The following is a 17,403-nucleotide window of genomic DNA, read 5'->3' as shown; positions in this document are numbered from 1 at the left end:
CTGAGGCTTGTGGATGGGGCTTTGGAAGATTCATTGATTCTCTGACTCTTAAACCACACCCCATGCCAATAACTCTGTGTGTGTGTGTGTGTGTGTGTGTGTGTGTGTTTTGAAAAATGGCCATGAGTTTCAATACGTTTTTAAAAGGCTGATTTAAAAGAATGACTGCTCTAGACCTAACACTGTCCAATGATAGCCAGTAGACATATATAGCTATTTATATTAAAGGTAAATTTTCAATGCCGGGTGCAGTGGCACGGGCCTATAATCCCAGTGGCTACGCAGGCTGAGGCAGGAGGATCACAGGTTCAAAGACAGCCTCCATAACTTAGTGAGACCCTGTCTTAAAGTAAAAAATAAAAAGGGCTGGGGATGTGGCTCAGTGGTTAAGCGCCCCTGAGTTTAATCCCTGGTACCAAAAATAAAAATAAAAATAAATTAATAGTTTAAATTTTGGTGCCTCAGTTACACTAGCTCCATGTCAAGTTCTCAATAGCCACAACCTATAGATCAGCCCAGGCAGAGAATATTCATGGTTGCAGAAAGTTCTATGGAATCAAGTTTCTCAGATTGTTATCTTTGAAGATAGTACAGATAGGAGTTGATTCGTGTAGCCCTTTGTAAAATGAATGGCCACATTTAGAAATGAAAATATAAAACTCTGAAATTCCTATGGCTTTGGGGAGGCGGGATTATCTGCCAGCACCGGGACTCTATTCCCCCAGGCCGCTGGAATGCGCAGGGCTGCTTTCAGATGGGCCCTGGGTCATGTCGAAGTTATCCGGTGACCCTGCTCCAGTCTGCGATCCCCTACTAGGGGGACCACACCCCGGCCTCCCCGCAAACTCTCGTGTAACCAACTCCAAATTTTGCTAAATGTTGTTGAGTTGGGCTTAAGAGCACATCTAGGCGGGGGTGGCGTGGGGGGTGTCTGCGGCTGGGGACGCTCTCAGTTGGAAGTTGGTGGCGGGGCGGGAGCAGCGGGTGCTGCCTTACACTTCCCGGGAACTGGAGGACGAGAGGGAATTTTATCCTGAACATCTGTTGCTTGACAAAGAACTTCCCCGTCTTCCCGCGAGCCCTCCAGTCCCCGGCCCGGTTCGCCTGGGCCCGCCCCTCGCGACGAGAAGGCGGGGAGGGGCCGAGGCGAAACCCGAGCCGGGTGCCCACCACCCCGGCTGGCGACGTGGCTCCGCGGCCCCGGCTTCCCCCCGGCAGCTCAGCGGCCAATGGGCGCGTGAGCCCGGCCGCCCGAAGCCGCCCGCGCGAGGCCGGGGCGCGCCCCTCGGCGGGGCCCGGGGCGGGCTCTGGCTGCGGCGCCGGCCGTCCCTCCCCCCGGCGGCCCCAGCCCCGCCGCCGCGCCGCGAGCCCCTGCTGCCGATCCGCCGCTCGCGTCGCGCGCTCCGTGCCTCCCTCGCGGCCGCCCTCTCCTCGGGACCATGGCGCGCGGTGGCCGCCGCCGCCTCCAGGGGCTCGCCCTGGGGCTGCTGCTGGCGCTAGTGCTGGCGCCGCGGGCGCTGCGGGCCAAGCCCACCGTGCGCAAGGAGCGCGTGGTGCGGCCCGACTCGGAGCTGGGCGAGCGGCCGCCCGAGGACAACCAGAGTTTCCAGTACGACCACGAGGCCTTCCTGGGCAAGGAGGACTCCAAGACCTTCGATCAGCTCACCCCGGACGAGAGCAAGGAGAGGCTGGGGTGAGGCCGCGGCCCGGGCCGCGCTGGGGGCGACACAGGTGCTCACGGCGCCACTGGGCGGGAGCCACGCGGGACCTCAGTGGCAAAGCGAAAGCGAAATAGCGCGCGTGGCTCCGAGCGTCCGGGCCAGCCCGCCTGGCGGCGCGGCGCCGGCAAAGTTGCCTGCAGGCGCCGGGACCCCGCGTGGAGATCGCTGCCACGCCCCGGCCGGGTGGCTTCCCGCGGGGAGTCGAGAACGTGGCAGCTGCCGCGGAGCCAGGACCCAGAGAACCCGCCCCCCTCTTCGGTTGCATCAGAAGGGAGGGGAGAGTGTGTACAAAAGAAGTTTATCTGCAGTGGCCTTTTAATGGCTTGAGTTCTTCCCCACCCTCTCAGGTTCTAACTCTTACACCCCCGCCCCCAGACCGGGAGTGACCGGGGCCTGAGACACTTGCTAAGAAGGTCTCAAGGACGAATCAAATGAATAAACGATGAAGTGGCAGGCTAGATGTGGGGCTTGATTCTTGGCCTGCGACTGTGGCTGGGATGTTATTGCCTGATGCCTAATTGTCCCATAAATCTGGTGTATGGGTGTAAAAATACCGTTGTCAAGAGACGGGGAACTGGGGATAAGAGATGCCGGGGGTGAGGGCATGCACAAGTAGAAACCGGTCCCCTAATTTGTTTCTATCAGATATCCCCAAGGCATCCAGTGCTTTGGCAACTGTTTGTTAGGGACAGAACGCTGGAGAGTGGCCATTGGTGGTGGATCGTGAACTTAGATGTGGAATCAGAAACCAAACATGAGAAACAAAACTTTGATACATCTCAGTGCACCCCTCCCTGGGCCCTGGAGGAGACACTTGGGTATTGTGCAGAATTATCTGGAAATCCTTCCACAGAGGGACAGCAGCCAGCATGGGCCCAGATGGAGGCAGGGTTGGGGAGGGACATAGACTGCCCACTGGGCAGCAGGCTTCCAAAACCCTGCTCCTGGGGGTGGAGGATCTTCATGTTCTGCTGTAATAAAAGGAACACAGCCATCCCTGTGCTCATGGGGCCACCAAAGGCCAATGTGTGTAGTTAGAATATGAGGATAAATGATACCTATTGTGAGGTGCACCATCTGCCTGTTGTGATAAAAAGATCTTTGAACTTCAAAGTCACCTCCAAACAAGTACCTTTTATTTGGCAGAGACGTACTTTCTCTTCTTGTTTAGGACTTAACAATAGGGGCCATTGATTAAATTCAGACTATTGTATTGCTTTGAGGCACTTGGAGACTGATTTATTCTGGGGCCCTGAGTGGCACCCACTCTGCATTGTTGCTGGAGAGGAAGGAGGGGGAGGAATGGGAGTAACTTTGGGTCCTTTGGTCTCATTTATTGCCTTCATTATGTGGTCAGCCTAATGGCTAGAGCAAGTGCTGATGGAGTTGGCAGGGTTTGATCTTTGTGTGAAAACCTTGACTTCTTTCATTTATTCATACCACAAACATTGGAATGGCTATTGTGTACCAGGTGCCACATTTGTTATCTAGCATGAAACCTCATGTTGTAGGCCTCAGTGTGCTTATATTTAAATGTGGAGGACAGGCAGATGCTATACCTAATTGCGATGGTGGCATGTACAAACTCCAGCAGCAAGCCCGTCAAGGAGAAGGCACCCTAAGATTTCAGGTTGGAGAGAGGGACTTGGTGACTTGGAGCTGTCACCTGATCAGAGCCTGTGAGATGACTCAGAAGTTGTCAGGCATTCCTGAAGACAGCTCAGCCCATTTATAAAGGTTTTGAACTCTGCTCCGGCCATGAGGGATGTTAGGTCCCTGAAGGGGCAGAGAAGAAATGAGGTGGGAGTAGGGGAGGGGGACCAAGGGCAGAGCAGGAGGGACTTCAGTGTGATGGAGATAAGTACTATCCTGAATGTGGTTGAGATGTCATAATCACTCAAGCTTGTTAGGAGAAGACTGGCGGTAGGGTGCAGAGCATAACCCAGGCACAGATGGGATGCCAGGGGAAGGGGGAGGCGAGGAAAGCCTGAATCCGGAGTTCCCGTGGCCCAAGAGGATGGATCCTGACACATGTGGCAGCTCTTGCTTTTGACTCAGTGTGGGGGAGAGGAGGGAGAGAAGACCAAGGATGGCATCTGAGTCTCTGACCTGAGCCACCAGATGGGCAGTAGGTGGGATGGGGCTTTTGGAAATTACGGGACCAGTTCCCAGCAAGTCTCGGCTGCTGAGGGTCTACTGGCTGGATCTAGGCAGCTTTGTCCCCACCATCTGACCATCGGTTCTAAAATTCTGACCATTCTATAGCCCCTCGAAACACCTAGGTCAGAGGGTTGCAAAACGGGGACCCATAGACTACATGCAGTTTCAAAATGCCTTATGTAATCCTAGGGGAAAATATAAATCACTTGCTGCTTTAAAAATTTGTATGATTTCCCATACAGACCCCCATTTTCTTTTTTTGAACACCCAATTGGGCAACTTTGTGTGACAGCTGTCAGGGAATCTCCCAGTTGCCATTGGCCCTCCTGGTGGCTTTGCTCATTTCTGTTACTTGCTCAGTGTCTATGGAGTTTCCATCCACCCAGATCTAGATTATTGTCTTTAGTGAGGAAAAGCACACCTCCTCGTCTTTATTCCTCACAACATTCCTTGTGAAGTAAGCGTTCCAGCTTACAGATGGGGAAACTGAGGCTCAGAGCATCAAGTCATTTGCCCAAGGTCTCAAATAATGGCACTGGAGCCAGAATAAGGATCCAGGTGTTCTGCTTAAAGCATTCAGCTTTGTATATATCACATCTGCCTTTCCTAATATCTCATTCTTTTTTAAAATATTTTTTACATATTTATAAAATACCTTTATTTTATTTATTTATTTTTATATGGTGCTGAGGTTCGAACCCAGTGCCTCACATGTGCTAGGCAAGCGCTCTACCACTGAGCCACAACCCCAGCCCAGTATCTCATTCATTTTTAAAAAATTTAAAAATTTTTCAATTTATTTTCATTTTTACAAGTATCTCACTCTTGAGATTTTTTTTTCAAGAGAGAGGTCAAGATCTTATTTAGTCTTCCAACGAACAGTTATTGAGCTCCTACTATGTGTCAGGCTGAGCTATGTCCTGGAGGTTCATTTGCGTAAATTGGATGTACCCATTCCTCAAAGGAAGACTGTATGGTCTAATGTCCTTAGCTCTTTGCTGGCCTGAGATTTTGCTTCTTAGTAGCTTTGAGTAGCCAACGGGCATGTCACCACTGTGTTCCCAGGATTGGAGCAGTGCCTGACACACAATAGCTGGGATTAACACTGCACAGTGTTGAAAAACTTTTGCTGCGTCTGTCTGGAATTTCCTGTGGGGAAGCCTAAAGATGCTTGAGGCTTGAGATCTGTTAAAATTGGGAATGAAGGGGCACCATAAAGGTGCTAATAGCATTCGTACCTTCCCTTTGCTGAGAAAGAGGAGCTTGACCAAGCTCCCTGGGTTCAGGTAGGAGATGTTGACTTTGATTATCACTCCACTGCCCCCCCCCACCCCATTCCTTTACCCTCTCCATAAAGGTATTAGTTATGGGAGATCAAACCATCAAGCTACACTGATGAAGAGCTAAGGAATTCACTTCCCATTTTTAATTAATCTAAGATTAACTGCCAATCAGAACTTCTGTTGGCAAGAAAATTTTACCACTGAAGTTAATAGAATTCTAGCCTCAAAAAAAAAAAAAAGAAAAAGTCATAGTTGGCCAGTATGACCTCATCCCAGGTAAATGAACTGCTAGGGCAAAACTTTTATAGACATTAGAAATAACTTAGGAATGTGTTTGAAGTTCCCTACAGAAATGGTGTTCCTAGCTTGGGACCATCTGGCTTAGAGATGGACACATGGTAAGTTTCCAACCTGAAGTTTGCTTTGGACTAGCCATAAGGATACTTCAATGGAGTCCAGTGGGAATTCACTGGAACCTGGGCCAGCTGTGGAGCTGGAGACCCCATTGGCCTGTGAATCTTCACCCAGAGAGCAGGGGACTTAGGCTTCTGCAGCTGCTCAAGTTTCTGGAATAGGTTCCATGACATGTCTTTCATCTCTGACATTTTATACTTTGTCCAGTAAGATATGATTACCTGTTTTAAATTCCAAGTCTTTGAGTTCAAGGTGGTAGGACATTAAAAAAAAAAAAAAAAAAAAAAAAAAAAAAAAAAAAAAAACAAATTGCTTATCTTATGATTTACATAGAATTTTCAATTTTTTGCCTTGGACCTGGAGCCCCCCCAAAATGAGTCCTTATTCAGATTATACTAAATACTATCTGTGTGATCTTGAAAAAGTCATTGCATTTCTCTGGGCCTCGGTTTTCATTATTCTAAAATGAGGGAGTTGGAATGCTCCAGGAAGGACAGATAGATTTCATCTTCTAGGTCAACTCCAATCAGTTGGCAGTGGTAAGAATAATTCTGAGGTCGTATCTAGGTTTGTCAGGACAGAGGGGCACGATCCATTAGTAATGTCTGTAATGGGCAGCAGTTGAGGTGTGGGAGAAAGGCATATCATTCTTGGAAAGGATACATTTTAAGACTTTTTCCAGCACCACTGGATCACTGATTCTATTTTAGTAATTTATGCACTTTTAGATGGTGCAAGTATTTGATCTTTTGCTGGACCAAGATCACACATGCCTTTATAATAATCTTGTGGTTTTTTTTTTTTTTTTTTCTTTCCTTTTTACTACAGGAAGATTGTTGATCGAATTGATAGTGATGGGGATGGCTTTGTTACCACTGAGGAGCTGAAAATTTGGATCAAACGGGTGCAGAAAAGATACATCTATGATAATGTTGCTAAAGTCTGGAAGGATTATGATAGAGACAAAGATGATAAAATTTCCTGGGAAGAATACAAACAAGCCACCTATGGATACTATCTGGGTAAGGGGAGATAGCACCCAGCTGGGGTCCAGGGAACAACCTTCTTTTGGGAGATTTGCTACTCTGTCATCATGCCCACCCCTTTTGTGAGGTGGCATAGCCTCCCAAACAGAACCTGTTGTGAACAATCCCCTCTGCCTACTGAGAATGGACTGAGTTGCTGACCTTGAAATCCTTCCTGGATTTGTGGGGGAAGGTGTGAGGAACTACTAAATCCACTAGATCGCTGCCCTACTTGAAGTTACATCTCAGAGATGCACACAGAGAAGAAAGCAGAAAGGAAATATATAGTAGAGTTTCAAACCATTGGTAAATTTTAGGTAACAAAAATGGAGTGTTTTGGAGCAGTCAGAGAAGGGGAAATGGTTTTATGGTGGAGGGTGGTTTGGGAACTGGGTCTTGAAGAATGGACTTTTATTTGGAGAGACAGAGACCTGTGGGGAAGGTGGGGGGTAGAGCAGAGATAGTACTGCATTCAGTGACGGGTGGAATTTGGATTTAAGACAAACTAGATTGGGGTAATGAGGCAGGAGTGTGGTGCAGAGGTACAGGGCACAAACCCTCTTGTTGCCTAGTAGAGACGGCAAGGAGACAGGCCTCAAGAGAACCAAAGACACACATGTGCTCAAAATGCAGGAGACAGTGAAAGCCAGGTAGAAGCATTTAGACAAGATAGGGAGTCTGTGTACATTTTAGATCAAAGACTGTACTGATGAAAGCAGAGTTCTGCAAAAAGAAGCACAGTATTGTATAGTCTAAAGCTTATGCTCTTAACCATTTGCACGAATGTCCCTAATAAGCTGTTAGGGCCTTTATGAAGGGATGACTTGAAGGGACAGATACTAGAGGCATTCCGAAATAAAATGTTTTAAAGAACTCAGTAGGTCAGGACCTTTTGTCCAATGTGTAATGTTTGGCATTTCTACATACATCCTACAGGAAACCCTGCAGAGTTCCAAGATAGTTCCGATCACCACACCTTCAAAAAGATGCTGCCACGTGATGAGAGAAGGTTCAAGGCTGCAGACCTCGATGGAGACCTCACAGCCACTCGGGAAGAGTTCACTGCCTTTCTGCACCCTGAGGAGTTTGAGCATATGAAGGAAATTGTGGTCTTGGTGAGATCAATGAAGAGCCTGGGCTAAGAAAAGACCCAGGAAAATGCTGCCCCTCATCTTGTCCCTTCATCCACAGAGAGACATTTGTAGCCTAAAGAGAATTGGAGAAGGAATCTGAAGTTGAATGTGTGGAATGCTTATGTACCCAGGAAGTTAGTGCAAGCTAGCTGCTATAACAAATAGCCGCCAATCAAAATCATTTAACATGATCAAAGCTTTTTTCTTACTTATACCAAGTCCTGTACAGATGGTCCGACTCCTAAGCAGTTCCCCTCTAAATACCATCACGTCAGACTTGTTGCATCTTGGGCTCTGCCCTTGTGACTTCAAGGTCATCCTGATAATGACCAGGTGGCAGACAAAGGAAAGAAAGGGAATAAAGAGAAAGTAAAGTTGGTCTTTACTCTTCTGGCCACATCTCTTCCACTTAGGTTCCAGTGGCCCCTTCTAGATATGAAGAGACTGCGAAATAGAGTGTTGGTTTGTGCCCAGGAAGAGCAGATGGGTTTAGTGAGCAACTAGCTACTCTCCAGCTATTTTTTTTTTAGCTTTGAGGGAATTAGAAAAAAATTCTGAAATGAAATGCACTGGATTGTTAAAACTGTATGGACTTAAGGTAGAATGCTGGCTTAAAATGATGCTATTCTTAAAGATGGGTCTTTGGAGGATGAGTAGACCAGATGCTAGGACTTGAGGGATGAGTATGCTTATAAGGCCTCTCTGAGTCACCACTTTCCACAGTGACTTTTTGGGTCCCAGGTGTCCATTTTCCATAACAATTAAATGAATGTCATCACCTGTTTCCTGGGTAGATGTCCTGAACCAGTCTAGTTGCTTTTTTCAGAAGCAGCTTGGGATTGTTTTAGTTATCCAGGCAGGGAGGGGTCCACTCTTGCCTCATGCTCCAGCTCATGCTCAGGACCTCAGGACTGGGCAATGACTTCAAGAATCATTTCTCTGAACTGTCCAATATCTGTTTAGTGATGACTAATTTGCCACAGGACAGTGAAGATGGAATTATCCACAAGTGTATAGATTGCACGCCTTTAAGATTAGTGCTGTGTGGGGTTGTGGCTCAGTGATTGAGCGCTTGCCTAGCATGTATGAGGCACTGGGTTCGATCCTCAGCACCACATAAAAAACAAATAAAATAAAGGCATTGTATTCATTTACAACTAAAATATATATGTATATGTATATATATATAAAGATTAGTGCTGTGCTCTTGGGTTGGCTATTTTCTTTGACTTTTTTTTTTTTTTTTTTTTTTTTTTTTTTTTTTTTTTTTTTTTTTTTTGGTGGTGCTGGGGATAGAACCCAGGACCTTGTGCTTGCAAGGCAAGCACTCTACCGACTGAGCTATCTCCCCAGCCCTTTCTTTGACTTTTGATATCTTTCGAGTTGCTGTGCCAAAGGATAGTAAACTCATTTAATTACTGACCTGGCAAAATATCTAATTAGGAAGTCAAATATACTCAGTACAGAGTAGAATACATTCAGAAGTCAGATATGCTTTTATTTTTTATTTGTGGGTTCATATTTCTCTGACAACAATTCAGTGTTCCTAGTCCTGGTAGCCCTGGAATCTTTTTGTTATCGGCCAATCCAGTGGTCTCACAGATCCCCCAGGGTTTGATTGGATGGTGGAGATTGCTTGGGCTGGCAGAACTTCCTGATGGGGTGTGGGGAGTAGGGACAGAATCCACTGTCTGTTTTAACAGGTAAACTAATGCCTGGGCAGGTAAGAGAATGAGCCTGAGGTCACCAAGCATTAGGCCATGAAAACTGGGCATTAGAATTCTCAGCTCAGAGCACATGGCCAGCTTACATTCTGTTTTCTCCTTTGCTTCCTAGGAAACTCTGGAGGACATCGACAAGAATGGGGATGGGTTTGTGGACCAGGATGAGTACATTGGTGAGTGCTGGCCTGGAGTTGCTCACTGTCCTCCTAAGGGCACCTTTTCTCCACCCATGGGCCTGGGTATTTTCCCCAGACATCTCTTACAGCAGCAGCTGCAAGTCTGATAGTGTCCTGCTGGGACTTCCCAGTGGGGAGGGCTTTCCACCCCACTTGTCACATCAGCCCCCATGGTGCTATATCAGGGGAGCATTATCGAACCTCATTCAGTGGAGAAGAGATGAAAAGGCTGGTTCTACCATGGGCTGGCTGGTAGTTAGCCCAGTGGCTCTCAGGTACCTTCATCACAATGCCTCATTTTACCATTGGAAGGTGGGATTGGAAAGCCTATAGACTTCCAGTGAGGATGGAGCAGACAGGGTTAGGGGAAGACTCTAGAATCAGACTGTGTCAGCCCAACCTAGAAGCCCTGAGTAGATGCAGCTATGGTCAGTAGAACTGTTTATGAATCTGAGCTCTCTGCAGGAAGGTATCCTTTTCAGAGATCAGATCTTCTACAAAGTGCCCAGCTGTCCAAAGACAGCCATTTTGTGCCTCCCATTTTCCATCCTGTGGTTGTTCCATACCTACCATTGAGATCTAAAGAGGTTCCCTTAAGCAGCGTTGAGAAGTACATTTTCAGGTCACTGTGAGCACTGGCTGGCTAAAGCTCAAGTTTTCACTGGCATCAGAAGCCATCATTGCTGGTTAAGCCCTCCCTGGTAGCTCAATTTCCCCTCCAAGCATAAAGGTCTTGAGCAGGCAGTAAGTAAATGTCCATTTTGCCCCAGAAACTGCTAAGGCACATGGCTCCAACTACATACTGTTGGGAATATCTGTTCCCATCTCAGTCAAGCTCAAAACTGGACAATCAATTGATTTAGGTGTTGACCTATGAAAGAGCAATGGGATAATATAATTTTCATGTGCATATTTAATAGAAGCAGTTAATTATCTTTCTATATAAACCTAGAGCCCAAGTTGCCTTCACTCTCTGGTGGTATGGTTGTATTATTTTGCCACCCCATATAAAAGACGTGTACCTTTGGTAATGATAAGCAAAGTTTCTGCTAATCATTATATGGTTCTGAGAACTGAACACTTGCCTGTCTGTCATTGGTAACAGACAGGTAGCTCTTGCCTCAGTAATTAAAGTGATCTTGGTGGCACTACCCTTGTGGAATAAATGATGCCGACAGCTACCTTGTTGCATAATCAGATGCGCCTTTCACTTGCTGGGTACATGTGAGAGGGAAGTGTTCAGAGCTTTGGAGGTCTCACTGTGACAGCGGTGATAGGATTAGACTGACAGAAAAGGCCGACTGATAAAAAAAGCAAACAATGTAGCGCTTTCGATTAGAAGCGTGTACTCTTCCAGGTCCTCCTGAACTCTGCATTGAAATTGTGCAAGTCAGGGGCAGAACTCTGAGTGGTTTTGCCTGAAAGAAATGTTCCATTCTTTACATCAAGTAGAGAAGGAGATAGGGGCATTGTACATGAAAATTGAATTTCTAGTGACTTGTAGTCAGAAAGACCTGATGTATTAGCTTGTCTAGCAGTTGATTTCTTTTCATTTCTGGGACAGCCTCCTCTTCAGGCAGGGATGAATGGGAAACTAGTGATGGTGTGGTATAATGGAAAGGGCACTGGAATCAAGAGGTGTGGGCTCCTCCACTTAATGGCTCCATGACCCCCAGAGAATCATGTAATCACTCTCAGCCTCAGTTTCCCAGTCTGCAAAATGGGAATCATAGAATCCATCCTTGCAGAATTGATTGAAGTACAAATTAGCTAATATGTGTCACAGCCCTGTAAATATCAAGTGTGGGCTTCCTCTTTTGCCCTCATTCACTCCCTGCTTCTTTTACCACCTGACGGTTTTTCCTATATTGAAATTTTATTACAAAGAGTTTTTCTCTCTGCGTTGAAACTTTATTACAAGGTTTTTCTATATTGAAATTTTATTATAAAGAGTTTTTCCTTATATTGAAACTTTATTACAGAGAACTTTTCTTTACATTGGATTTTCATTACAGAGTTTCTTTTCTGTATTAAAACTTTATTTATCTATTTATTTATTTATTTATTTATGTGTGCTGAGGATTGAACCCAGGGCCTTGTGCTTGTGAGGCAAGCACTCTACCAACTGAGCTATATCCCCAGCCCCTTGTATTGAAACTTTTAAATGACCTGACATTTCTAAACTGTGCTCCCATCAAAGACAAACTGCTCACAGTTCAGACTTTTTTCTAAGAACAAGTGGCAGAACGAGCAAAGTATCAACATTTCATTCTAACTTTTTCTTTTTCCTGCTAGTTTGGAAATGGGGATGATGGTCTGTCTTATGGAATTGTTATAAGGATGGAAATAAAATGATATGTGAAAGCCCTTGGGAAATGACATAAATGACAATAGTCCTAAACACAGAGGCTAGCTAAGTGGGTCGAAAGCAGAGTGCCGGGCTCCTATGTAGCCTCAAGCTCAGACTTGCTGTGGTTTATAGGGAGGCTCTTCCTGTTTTCCTCTGTAAATTGGGAGGATCAACTGCACCTAGTTCATACAGTTGTTAGGGAATCAAATGGGAAAAAAAAAAAAAAAGCGTGGGAACACTTTGTTATCCTGACTGTAGAAAATGCTCCTAAGTGGTCATTATTACTAGTTTTCACCTTTATTGTGCCAATTTGGGTTACAGAGCTTTCACATAAATAGCCCATTTGATCTTCCTAATAACCTTGTGATTTATTAATTAATATCTCCATTTTACAGGCACAGCCACTTCCGATTCTTACAGACAGACAAATTTAAGACCCATTCACTAAACTAAGTAATCTAATTCCATTTACAAAACTAAGTCATGAGTCAAGGTTCACTTCCTGGATCCTAATCTCAGGTCTTCCTATTCCACCATGTGGCCTTAAGAGTGGATAAATCTTGGCATTATTATCACCAAGAAACTGCCCACCAGCTGTTTGAGTTAGGTCTCTTGATGGGGCTGGGGATGCAGCTCAGTGGTGGAGTGCTTGCCTAGTGTGCCTGAGACCCTGGTTCCATCCCCAGCACCACCAAACATAATGACACTAAGAGTTGGGTCTCCTGATTGGTTATCACCCTTCCAGAACCTCAGGGGGTCAAGTGTTTTGACTTCTACCTACCCTCTTGAACAATTTCCCTTCTAGCGGATATGTTTTCTCACGAGGATAATGGCCCTGAGCCAGACTGGGTTTTGTCTGAACGGGAGCAGTTCAATGACTTCCGGGATCTGAACAAGGATGGGAAGCTGGACAAAGATGAGATTCGCCACTGGATCCTCCCTCAAGATTATGACCATGCCCAAGCCGAAGCCAGGCACCTGGTATACGAGTCAGATAAGAACAAGGTAGTTCAAATGTTTGGGGTCATTGATTGATGGGTGACAGTTTACATAAGATTGCTTTGTTTGTGTCTGGTGATAACACTGGCCCTAGTGGCCCTGTTTTGCTGACTTCCTGTTCTTGCCCTACAGTAGAGACCAGGCCATGGTAGCCCACAGTGGGCTCAGTGGGCCCAGACTCTTCTGGATAGCCAGCTGCAAGCACAGACTCATTAAGTCACATCTTTCAGGACTGAAGAAGCAGCAACTCTGTTTGCTATGGGCGGGGCATAGAATTAAAGCAAAACATGCCTGCCCTAAGACAGGCTAATCCATCCATTCATTCAGTCACCAAATGTTTATCAGACTTCTGGAATATGTCAGGCACAAGGAAGCCTGTCCCACCACAGGCCAGACACCTCAGGCAAGCTCCCACTTCTTTTTCTAATTCCAGTACTTTACTATCTATCAATATTAAAATAAATAAATATGATTAATAAAAAGTCCTGCATCATCAAACTCTGCTAGTTGCCCCAAATTTTCAGGTTATTCAGGTTAGTTAGGTTATGCAGCTAGACTATAAAAGGGAAGTGGAATTCTTCAGGGCCTGTTTCCGGCATGTTTGCACTACTTATGGACATAAATGGATTCTAGCTTCTGAAATTACTCAGGGACCTACCTGATGTACTTTCACGCAGCTTTTATAGCAAGAGGATGTTACAGTTTGGAATTTTGAAGTGCAGTAATGGTAGATGAAAGTGGAACCCAGAAGCTTCTGAATTATTCAATGTAGCATTTAAAACATTGCAAATCAATGAAATAACATGGGCCTCATGCTGAACGATCTATTCGCAGTTACAGAGCTCCTCCCTCTCTTCTGTAGGATGAGAAGCTGACTAAAGAGGAAATTCTGGACAACTGGAACATGTTTGTTGGAAGCCAAGCAACCAATTATGGAGAAGATCTCACAAAAAATCATGATGAACTTTGATAGACATATTATAATGTGGCAGATGGTGATAGGTTTTCATTTATTGTCTTGGTTGGTTGCTACAGTGGTCTAATTTACAGTAGTTGTGTCCCCAAAAAAGCAAGTTTATACCTCAGATTGGGGTAAAAATTATTTTTCACTCAGTATTTACTGGAAAATGGTCATCACTATTTTTCAGTAAGATTTCTCTCAAAGCACATTAAAGTCTTGGCAGATAGTTATTATGCATGGGGATACATTGCTGCAACATGAGTTTTACAGTTTTTTCCACTAAATTTAAATGAAAGGGGAATAAAACTTGGAAACCTCTGTTATTCTTACATTGGGAGGGACAGTATATGGAGTGACTGCTACATATTTTAATTATCAATTTTTTAAAATTTGCCACTGGTAAACAGTTGGAGAAGAAAAATTCTAATGCAGTTAAATAGTGGTATTGTCCCAGGTAGCCTTATTCCCGAGCAAGTTTAACGTTTCAGATTCTTTCTTCCTGACTTTTTACTCTGAGCTGTTACTGTAAGTGGTATATAAAACCTCTGTGCATTTTTCTGTACTGACCTGCCAATGTACACAGTAAATCCACTTTTTTTTTTTTAAATTAACTAAGAAGTAATCAAGGAAGATAATGTGAACACGAAAGGAATTTTAGAGGGAGGGAAAAGATGAATGTCAGGCATTTGCAGAACTATAGGAAAATGATAAACACTTTAAATATACTTGAGAAAATTTTCTTGACATTTAAATGAGGTAGGTCTGATCTCTGAAATAGTGAATAGAAATACGATCCATTTCCTCCATGATCCTGAATTGGAATGAGGCCCGTGGGGTCCCAAGGAAGCAAAATGTAGTGGAATTCCTCAGTGAAGGTGAATCTGCCACCCTCGGATCTGCCCCCAGGATTGTTGGCACCCTGGGATTAGGACAGTGACTTTCCCAGCCATTGACTGGATTGGCAGAAATGATGACTACAGGTTGAAATTCCACCTTGTGAGTAGGAAGTGAATGAAATAAAGGATCCCGTGAGGATTTTCTACTGTGTCCTGTGGTGTTTGACTTCATATAGACTATTCATGACATCATTATTCATATAGAATTAAACAGTGCAATGGGAGACCATGAATAAGATTATAAAGTTTCTGGGTTTTTTAAAAATCCAATGACTAGAATGTCCAGAATATATCCATATTTGCTAATTTAATGAATCTATACTTAACATCCTTCTTTCTCTATGCAGTTAGGGTATTTGCAGGTCATATTTCTAAGATGAATTTCAATTGGAAAATCCAGACGTCTTAACAGACCCTAGAGGATCTGGTCCCTACTGTCCTCATCTGCCTTATCTCCTTACCCTCTTCCTTTTATATCCCACCCCATATTCCATATTGCAGCCTCAGACTTTCTGTTTCTCAACACACCAATGTCATTCCCAGGACAGGACCTTTGCACCTGCTGCCCCCTCAGATTCAGATCACCCATTCCCCCACATCCTCAGGTAATGGATGTGACCTCCTCAGTGAGGCCTCCTCAATGACCCCACTACTTAAAGCAGTCCCCACTTGAGTCCCTAGCTCATATCTCTGTCTTATTTTCTTCTGGTTGGCATTAACATTAGTATTTGTTTCCCATGGCCACCATCCAAATCACAGCCACACGAGTGGTTTGCATTGACAAGCTTAACTCTTATGGTTCTGGAGACCAGAGTCTGAAATCCAAGGGTCAGCAGGGCTGCGTTTCTCCAAGGGCCCTGGAGGAGAATCTTTCCATGTTTGTTCCAGTGTCTAGTGACACGAGTTGTTCCTAAACTTGTGGCTCCATCACTCCTATCTCTGCCTCCAACTTCATATGGACTTTCCCTCTTTTCCCCAGATCTCCCCTTGGCATGTCTCTTGCACTTCAATCAGTCTCTTGCACTTCAATCAGATTTAGAGCACATCTGCATAATCCAGATTTAGAGCACATCTGCATAATCCAGGATCTCATCTTGAGATTCTTTTTTTTTTTTTTTTTTTTTTTTTTTTTTGGCGGTGCTGGGGATCGAACCCAGGGCCTTGTGCATGCAAGGCAAGCACTCTACTGACTGAGCTATCTTCCCAGCCCTCATCTTGAGATTCTTAATGACAGTTGCAAAGACCCCTCTTCCAAATAGTCATGTTCACAGGTTCTGGGGGTTAGGAGGTAGGTATCTTTTAAGGGGCCACCATTCTGCCTTCTCTCATCTGGCCTTGCCTTGTTTGTACATTGCCCCTCTCTCCTAAGTAGGAAAGTAAACTGTAAGAACAGCAGTCTGGTCTGTTTTCTTTACGGCTGTTGACAGACCTAGAAGAGTAGAGTTTGGCATACAGTAAGTCGTTTGCCCAACAAATAAAGAGATCGGGAGTTTTAATCAAAAAGAATATTCACCATCAAAGAAAAGAAAAAAAAAAAGTCCAAAAAACTATAAAAATAGCTAATACTGGCTGAATGGCAAGTTAAGCAATTTGCCCAAGATTCTATATGCATTTAATAATGGCAGGGCCAGAACTCAAATCCAGATGTTCCTGGCTCCAAAAATCTCTGCAATTTAGCAGTAGGTTGCACTGCTGCTAATCTCTGATTTTCATGTTTTCTCTTTATTTCTTTGTTTACTCCACAGCATATGCTTATGTGGTCAGGAAATGAAAATAACTCCTCTTAACCTAGAAATAGGCTGATTTTTTTAAGCAACAAAAACCTGTTTTTGAGAAACTAACATTACATAACCTAAACATAAGCATAACATTTTTACAAGGTGCTAATATTTTTCCTGAAAAGGGAATACTGGTTGATTTATTAAGTTTTACATAGTAGGACACTAGATATATTTGGAACATTAAGTTTTTCTTTTCAAGTCAGTGCACATAAGAAGAGTAATCTTCAAAGAGACTTAAGCTTCTGGGGCTAAGTTTAACACTATTTAAAGAAAGAAAACCTTAGCCAGGGGATATAACTGTTAACATGGTGATTTGTAAAACCTTAGATTTCTAATAAGGTCTGACTGTTTCAAGGAAAACATATTTGTTTCTAGGTAACATTTCAAGTCTGATTATGAACAAATGCTACAAAATTGATCTGTAATGGGAAATACTGTAATGTCACAAGGCATTATTTAATGCTTAATGTGACTGAAAGCATTAATTGCTAGGAGCCATATTCTGTCTAAGCAAAACATGAACACACATTTTGTACCTCTCGTCTCTTCCTGTAGGTTTTTGAAGGAATTCGAGTGTAACAAAAATGTAGTTAGAAAATCTGAAGTACCTGAAGATTTTCTTCACCTGCTTGGTTATGGTGGTTGTCCCCTTGTTAGCAAACGCACAAGTCATATCTGCTCAGAAGTACCCGGCAAACAGGAGCCACATGGCTGCTTATTAGCAGCTCAGCTAAAATATCTTGTGAAGAGTAAAGTAGTAATGGCTGACAATTTTTTTTA

General features: G+C 44.4%; 1 protein-coding gene across 1 annotated transcript; it reads left to right on the top strand.

The window, feature by feature from the left end:
- Positions 1–1,141: 1,141 nt before the first annotated feature.
- Positions 1,142–14,988, top strand: Rcn1 (reticulocalbin 1). Its single transcript, XM_047519446.1, has 6 exons — positions 1,142–1,693; positions 6,407–6,600; positions 7,540–7,718; positions 9,573–9,633; positions 12,792–12,991; positions 13,848–14,988. The coding sequence occupies exons 1-6, from the start codon at positions 1,440–1,442 to the stop codon at positions 13,953–13,955; spliced, it is 996 nt and encodes a 331-aa protein (XP_047375402.1). The 5' UTR covers positions 1,142–1,439; the 3' UTR covers positions 13,956–14,988.
- The last annotated feature ends 2,415 nt before the right edge of the window (positions 14,989–17,403 follow it).

This window comes from Sciurus carolinensis, chromosome 11 (genome assembly GCF_902686445.1).
Source record: "Sciurus carolinensis chromosome 11, mSciCar1.2, whole genome shotgun sequence".
Classification (NCBI taxonomy): domain Eukaryota; kingdom Metazoa; phylum Chordata; class Mammalia; order Rodentia; family Sciuridae; genus Sciurus; species Sciurus carolinensis.
The sequence above is the reverse complement of the archived record's forward strand: the minus strand, read 5'-3'. Positions and strand labels throughout refer to the sequence as shown.